This window comes from Priapulus caudatus, unplaced genomic scaffold (genome assembly GCF_000485595.1).
Source record: "Priapulus caudatus unplaced genomic scaffold, Priapulus_caudatus-5.0.1 Scaffold974, whole genome shotgun sequence".
NCBI classification, from domain to species: Eukaryota; Metazoa; Priapulida; class Priapulimorpha; order Priapulimorphida; family Priapulidae; genus Priapulus; species Priapulus caudatus.
In genome coordinates, this window is record NW_014578035.1 from 53,754 (window position 1) to 62,592 (window position 8,839).

General features: G+C 43.2%; 1 protein-coding gene across 1 annotated transcript in view; it reads right to left on the reverse strand.

Annotated features, from left to right (window-relative positions):
* LOC106814758 overlaps positions 1 to 8,839 on the reverse strand; it is a 28,382-nt gene that overhangs the window by 17,349 nt on the left and 2,194 nt on the right. The window contains exons 3-5 of the mRNA XM_014819104.1: positions 6,691 to 6,859; positions 6,339 to 6,433; positions 5,834 to 6,017 (exon numbers count right to left, since the gene is read on the reverse strand). Coding sequence (XP_014674590.1) covers positions 5,834 to 6,017; positions 6,339 to 6,433; positions 6,691 to 6,859 — 448 coding nt within the window. The remainder of the gene's footprint in view (positions 1 to 5,833; positions 6,018 to 6,338; positions 6,434 to 6,690; positions 6,860 to 8,839) is intronic.

The following is an 8,839-nucleotide window of genomic DNA, read 5'->3' on the forward strand; positions in this document are numbered from 1 at the left end:
GCTGCTGAATGGGTGGTCGGTGGTGGTAGTGGTTTAGTTGGGGTGGTTTTTTTTTGGGCTCGGTGTCTGATGCTGCTGTGCTGTGTGCTGCGCTGCTTGTGTGGTGTGTTAGTGTGCTGCTGCTGCGCTGCTGCTGCTGCTGCTGCTTGAGGTGGTCTGGGGTGGTGTTGGTGGTGCCGTGCTGCTGCTGGTGCTGCCTTGCTGCTGCCTGCTGCTGCGGGGTGGTCGTGGGGTGCGTGTTGGTGCTTGCTGCGTGCTTGCTGCTGCTGCTGCTTGCTTGCTCTGCTATCTGATCAACGACATTCAGGCTAACTGTATAGTAATCTCATCTGCGACGCCAAGGCAGCTTCCTAGGTAGAATCATGTGCTCAATGTGAAGTTCAAATCAATACTAATTATTATTGTGATTACATTCGTATAGTTAGTTGAACTGTGTTTTGTTCCTTTCTGCGCAATCATCAAAAAGTTATTAGTATGCCCGCAGGTTTTTGTAAATTTATTATTATTTACTATTATTATTATTATTATTAAATCTTTTATTGCATTAATTTCAAATTACAAATACATGTACTGACTTTTTCAGCTGCAGAAAAAATTCTTGCATAAATGGCAATTATAGTGTTAAGCACGTTTAAAATGATAAATTTTTGAAATTATATATCGACGAGATTAAGATTCCTACGAGATTATTTGAGGGCATAATCGCAAACACCAATTATTGGTGTATATCGGCAGGTGACACGTCTAGAGTACATATCGAATATGTAATTATGTAATTCTAGTGCGTCACCTATAGCCGATTTTTATTCGTATTTTCTTTCGACTTCAGCGAAAAGTTGGGACTGCGGGAATCACTTTGACGACGAGCATGAGCGACTTCGCCGGACGCGCCTTCTGCTAGCAAACATTCTTTGAACCAGTCAACTTGAAGGCATAGATCTTGAGTAGCTGACGTAGAGCAAATATATGCCGATAAAATGGCAATATATGCGGCGAACAAGTTTATGAACAAATGCTTTGCCTTTAATAATGAAAAGTCACAGTATATATAGTTTTGTAATTGCATCGCTGATTTAATAATACACTCTGCCGTATTACGGATGATAATTATACACATCCGAATCTCTACTCAGAACACGCTCTGTCCGTGGTACCTGCAGCTAGGGCGTGCACCTATGCGACTGTACGCTTATAATATAGGAGACGGCGGCTAGCTAGGACGGGGGAGCAAACTCCTACTTTATCCCCTCCCGTCTCCCCCGTTGCCCCCCTTGTTCCCGCACTCAGTCTGCTTCTTCTTGCCAGCGCCACTCAGCTGCGCCTTCTCGTCGCCTGTCATCAGCTCCCCACCGCCTCTCACCTCAGCAAGCTATATTATAGCAGTTTTCTGTTCATCGATTGCACGCTTGAAACGGTGGCTTCGCACATGCCGCTATTTCTCCCGCGAAAGAAATATTATTTTGCGAAACATTAAGCATTTAATAATGAAGAGACTTATCGAGCTAGTAGATTTACATGATAATATTCATCAGTAACCTCACTTAAGATGTAGGATAGAAGAACATTGCATGCAGATGCTCTGTTCATATACCAGCCCCTCCTTAATCCCTATACCTTCTGCTTTCCCATCTTCTTGTTATCCCAGTTAGGGTAACAATTTTTGTATCTCTGCCTCCCGAACGCGCTCCTGCTAAGAAATAATAAGGAGGCAGACGGTTATGTGTGGCAATGATGTTATAGGTTACCGATGACGCGAGCAAATGTACGGAGAGCTGTGCTCCCCGTGTCTGTTCCCGTCTCTCTCTCTCTCTCTCTTTCTCTCTCTCTCTCTCTCTCTTTCTCTCTCTCTCGTATTCTCTATTCTCTCTCTTCTCTCTCTCTTTTCTACTCTCTTTCTTTCTCTCTTCTCTACTCTCTCTCTCTCTCTCTCTCTCTCTCTCTCTCTCGCTCTCTCTCTCTCCCACCCCCTCTTCTCTCTCGTCTGCTCTCTGCGCCTCTCTGCCTCTCGCTCACTCTCTCCCCCTCTTTCTATCTCACTCTGTAGGCTCGCTTCCTCTTTGTTCTATGTGTTGCTCTCTTCCTCTTCATCTTCCTTCTCCCGCTTTCTGCTGTCGCCCGACAAGGAGGACAATTCTATTATATCTCTGCCGTACTTAATTGAACTAAGATTCTATTCTTCAACCGTGTGTTGGGGTAACGGCGTCGAATGCTACAAGTTACAGCGATGTGTAACTTAATTCAGAGTAGTAAATTATGAATACGCTACCTATTATGAATAGCGTGACTGTCTTAGATATATGTATATTATTATATTATACGAAGAGTAAGATTATACACCCATGGTTATATATGCGTTATAAATATCGTATAGGTATTACAGATAAGAGGTATTATTAGATGGTCAGTCTCGAACGTCGTGTAATTATTCAATTTATAAGTTTGTTAACACCCTCAAGTGGTGCCTATACCTTTCCGCCGGGAAACAGGCATCATCGAGAACAAATGATTGGCTCCCAACTTGGGACTCCCAAGCAGAAATAACACCTTGACATCGATTATCATATTAAAGCACAGCTAGCCGTTTATTATATGATTGAATTTTCGACACTTAATTTTTCGATTAATTTCGATTGAAAGGGGTCCAGCTTGTAGGCTACATCACTCATCTTTGGGGCGATCCCCTATGTATATGCCAAGAATCTTTTTCTTCTTTACCTTTTCTTGCAAATTGTCATGGGGGGGGGTGGACCCCCACCCCACCATCATTTGCAAGACATTTGCAAGATGTTTCTTTTTCTTTTTCTTCTTCTTTTTTTCCTTTTTCTTTTCTTTTTTCTTTTTTTTCTCTTTTTTCTTTTTTTCTTCTTCTTTCCTTTTTCTTGCCCAAATGATAGGGGGGCGACCGCCCTCCCCCTGCCCCCCTGTGTCCGCGCGCGCCCCTGTGACACACGCGTTTACTCGCCCATCCCCAACACGCCACGCACATGCCTTCACACGGTATTCCTACATGCGATGATTATGTCTTAACCGATAGAGTCTAAGTGCACTTCGCTCTGTCGTTTGACCTGTGAACGCATGAGAAGACTGCACGTTTCGCTATCACCACCACCACTCCGACACAGGTCGCCATCAGCTACGAGGTAAGACCGGGCCCTGTCGTTTGTTTACTTCTAGAAAAAGCTACACCTTATACTAACATATACTAGCGTTTCTGTAGCAGACTAGCTACACCTATACTAACTAATACTAGCCGTTTGGTAGCTAGCATATAGCCCTACATTCTATTACTAACCATCACTAGCGTTCTTGCTAGCCAAGCATAGGCTACACTATACTAACTAGTATACTAGGGTCACCGTTTGTAGCAAGGATAGCTACACCTATACTAACTATATACCAGCGTTCTGTAGCTAGATAGCTACATTATACTAACTATGCTAGCGCTTTTGTAAAGCTAGATAGCCTACATAATATTACTAACTATACTAGCGTTTGTAACAAGCATTATAGCTTACATTTTAACTAACTATACTAGCGTTTGTTAGCTAGCATAGCCCGTACATTTCTATACTAAACTATAACTAGCGGTTGTAGCTAGATAGCTACATCTATGATACTAAACTAGTATACTAGCGTTTGCTAACATAGATATACGCATACATCTATACTAACTATACTAGCTTTTGCTAGCTAGAAAGCTACACCCTATACTCAAACTATATTATTAGCGTTTGTAGCTAGATAGCTACATCGTTATACTAACTATATTACTAGTGCTTTGTAACTAGTAGCTACTATCTACACTAACTATATACTAGCGTTTGTAGCAGATATAGCTACATCTATACTAACTATATACTAGTGTTCTTGTAACAGATAGCCATACATCTATACTAACTATATACTAGCAGTTTGTTAACAAGATATAGCCTACACTATACTAACTATATTACTAGCGTTTGTAACAAGATAGCCTACACCTATTTACTAACTCGCCATATACTAAGCCCGTTCTGCTTACAAGATATAGCTACAAACCATATCACTAACCTATATCTAGCGTTTGTACAAGATATAGCTACACCATATTTACTAACTATATACTAGGTTTGTAACAGATAGCTACATCTATACTAACTATATACTACGTTGTTTGCTAACAGATAGCACATCTTTACTAACATATACTAGCGTTTGTAACAAGATATAGCTACCACCATACTAACTATATACCTAGCGTTTGTAACCTCAAGATAGCTACACCTAACCTAACTATATACTAGCGTTGTCTAACAAGAATATAGCCTACACCTATACTAACTATATACTAGCGTTTGTAACAAGATATAGGCTACATCTATAATAACTATATACTAGTTGTTTGTAACAATCATAGCCTACATCGTATTACTAACTATATTACTAGCGTTTTGCCTAACAAGATTATAGCTACACCTATACTAACTAATATAACTAGCGTTTGGTAGCTAGATAAGTACATCCTATTACTACACTATATACTAGTGCTTCTGTAACTAGATAGCTACATCTATACTAACTATATAGCGTAGTGTTGTAACTAGTGATATAGCTACATAATATACTAACTATATACTTAGCGTTTGTAGCAAGATAATAGCCTACATCTATCACTAACTACATACTAGCGCTTCTGCTAGCTAGAATAGCTACATCTATACTAACTATATACTAGCGTTATGAACTTAGAATAGCTACAATCTATACTAACTATATACTTAGTGTTGCTAACTAGATATAGTACATCCATACTTAACTGCATTACTTTAGCGTTTGTAGCTAGATAGCTACATTCGTTATACTAACTATATTCACTAGCGTTGTAACTAGATATAGCTCACATCTAATACTAACTGCATACTAGCGTTGTAGCTAGATAGTAATCTATACTAACTATATTACTAGCGTTTCTGTTAGCTTAAGATATTAGCCTACATCTACACTAACTATATACATAGCGTTTGCTAGCAAGATATAGCTCATCTATACTAACTATATATTCTCTAGCGTTTGTAGCTAGCATATAGCTACATCTACTTACTAACTATATACTAGCTTTTTGTAGCACGATATAGCTACATCTATTACTAACTATATCTAGCGTTTGTAGCTAGATATAAGCTACATCTATACTAACTATATACTAGCGTTTGGTAGCAAGATATAGCTACATCTATACTAACATATACTGAGTGTTTAGCTAACTAGATATAGCTACATACTTATACTAACTATATACTAGCGTTTGTAGCTAGATATAGTACATCATATACTAACTATATACTAGCGTTTGTAGCCTAGCATATAGCTACATCCTATACTAACTAATCAGCAGCAGCAGCACTACCACCACCAGCAGCACCACCACCAGCAGCAGCACCACCACCACCACCACCACCACCACCAGCAGCCGCAGCAGCAGCAGTAGTGTGTTTAAACAAATGATTCGTTTTGTTATGTTATTCGCTCTCGATAGCACGCGATGACGTCAGCGTCTTCTGTATGACAATGCACAAGACGTCGGTACGAATACCGTCATCGTCTCTGGTCTCCGTACGCAGCCGGCTGAAAGGGGTGATAGGATATGTTTACTAGGCACTTCTAATTTTAACATATATTTTAAATTTAATTAGGGTTAGGGTTAGGGTTAGGATTAGGGCACTTTTTAGGGTTTTTGCATCATTCTTTAATATATCGTAAAATATATGTTAAAATTAGAAGTGCCTAGTAAACATATCCTATCACCCCTTTCAGCCGGCTGCTCTCCGTACACGCCGCTACTGGCGCCCCCTACCTTTGCGGACGAGCGGTGGTGCGGCAGCATCTCGCAGTCCCGTCTCCGTGAGGAACTCCCAGTTCGTGAGCGGATTGGTGCGCATACGATCAAAGCCTGTCTCGTTGACGATGGTCGCCACCTGTTCGTCGCTCAGCTGTTTGTCTAGAAAGTCTGCGATGCGACGCACGCCCCCTGCCAGGTCCTGCGAGCGATCAGACACGTACGGTGTGCGCATGACGGGCAGAGAGCAGCGAGGCGGCGAGGAGGAGGGAGGAAGGGAGAGGACGGGGAGGAGGAGGGAGGAAGGGAGAGGATGGTGAGGAGGAGGGAGGAAGGGAGAGGACGGGGAGGAGGAGGGAGGAAGGGAGAGGACGGGGAGGAGGAGGGAGGAAGGGAGAGAGAGGGAGAGGACGGTGAAGAAGAAGAGGAACATGGAGATAAAGAGGTCGAGCAGGGAGAAGAAAACTCGTAAAAGATGCATGTAATAATGTAATTCAATGTACAACATAGACATTAACCTGACCTCAACTAGATCTTCGTAGAAGAGAAATAGAACGTGGCCGCTGTTTCTCTGCTCCCAATATTCCAGATTGTGCTCAAAATAGTTGCCAAATACCACTGCGAACAGGAAAAACCATATAAATATATATTCGCATCTATTTACTTCTTATTTCTTCACGAACGCACGTGCACGAACGCGTACATTTTCATAGAAATACAGCAGCAGTTGGTAAAACATTGGTAACTTGTAATTAGTTAATTAGTAACACAGTAGACTTACTAGTAATTTACACAATAATTAGTGACAGTACTAATTACTACCAATTAGTAATACAGCGATAAGACAGCGGACGTTCGACAGAGTTATGAGTCACCTTGGTCGCCTGCCATTCTTTCCATGTACTGTCGCATAGTCCACGCATGCACGTTTTCCATGCCAGTGACTCCCTCCACACCTGACGCCACTACCCTCATTTTCATGTCCTTGAACATGAAGTAAGCGGACACGACGACGTCCTTTATATTGCGGCTCACGTAGATAATCTGCATGCAAAATAACAGGTCAGAGGTCAGAGGTCAGAGTGAGCCTACGAGCATAATACGTCACGCGCTACGCTGCCTACAGATGTGATAGTGCGTTATTTTTTCTCTTAATAATATCATTTTTATCTTAATAACACAATCTACGACTGATATATGTAGAGTTGATATTGCAGTTGATGTGTGTTGCACTAAATCGTATTTTAGCGAGTGCGAGAGGTTCACTCGTGTTGAACAGACAAGGATCGATGTCCACGTTTACGTCGCACGCGTTGGTAGTAATTCCGCCTGGAAACCGCTGGCAGTAGATTCAAGATTCAAGATTCAAAGTAGAGATGTTCTTTACTTGTTTGTTTGTTTCATCAACGCCCTCCGTCAGAAGACACCTTCTCCCGTAAATAGCCAGCTATTGTCATCATGTCACCCACTAACGCCGCACCGCCCGCACGGCTACGGACGGTGTTCGGGGGAAGGAGAGGGGGGGGGGGGGGGGGGGGGGGGGGGGGGGGGGGGGGCGTTCACGCTGGCTACCATCACTTCTTCTTCTGCTCCTCTGGCGGGATGCGTTTCTCGCATGGATGTGCGTTTTGATGAGGTGTCGTGCGACATGGCCATCTCGTCTCGCGCACATACTCGTTCGCCCGGCCAACTTGCACGGTAGAGCCACACACACACGGCCATTAAGACTGCTGATTGTGAGCGCTGTGGAAGCGTGAATCCTGGCTTGTGGCCCCTTGATGGCCAAGATATAGCAGAGTCATTCCTTTGGTCGGATAAGTTGTGGGAACTATTCTAGTGTGATGTTCAACCACTCAACTGGACTAATTCTGATGAGGCGTAATGTGGCACATGTCTCGCACGGGCGTGAGCGCACGCGATACACGTACCAATGCACGCACACGCATGCACGGCAACACCAGCACACACTACACACCACTGGCGCAGCATAGACTTGCACGCACACAGCACAGCACGGCGCGCGCGCGAGCGACGAATACACGCCGACGCACAGCACACATACACACACGCACGCACGCACGCACGCGACTAAGACCCGCCGACCACACAGCACGACACACACATGCATACTACCACAACACTCACACACTCCACAAACGCACGCCGGCACGCACACACGCACTCATATATACTATAGCCACCTGTAAGCGATCTCAGGCATGCGTTTCATCAAACTTTGCTTACCTGTACTCGAATTCGGGTCTGCATGCGTGTAGTAACGAGCCAAGGTATCTCGGCTGCGCGAACGTAGTTCCTTTGGTCGCCGAGGTCAAAGTTAATGCTGAACGATGCCCTACGGCGGTCGCGGTGGGGAATAACACCGTGTAGAATTTACACACAAGCTAACTACTCAGTACTGTCCGGCGCTTCTCTAATGCCGTATAGCAATGCCTAGTAAGCGAGTCTATGCGACAAGGGAAAATCAATATATATATTATTTATTTTACATATCAGCCCTTCTTTACCTGCGCTTTTTTTCTCAGCCCGGTCTGAACGGAGCGTGCCACGTGCGCAGTGTTCTAACACAACAAGCAAACACACAACAAATACTAACAACAGGCGACAACAAACAGCTACTAATAAAGCCCACAACCACCAACACACAACAACTACTACATACACACAACACTACTACAATCAACACAGGGCGCGCTTCTACTAACCTGCTACTACTACTACAAACAACAAACTATATACTACAGCAGCACAACAACAACTACTACTACAACTACTATAAACACTCATCAGGCAACCCACAACACCGCGACAACTACTACTACAACGTACTATACCCACACTCAACAGCAAAACGGCTACAACAACAACTACTTAGCTAGAACAACAGCAACACACACAACAACTTACTTACTACAACATACAACAACTACTAGCTGCCAACATACAAGCAACTCAATACTGCAAACAAACTACACCCAGCAACAGACAGCAACATGCTCTCTCAAA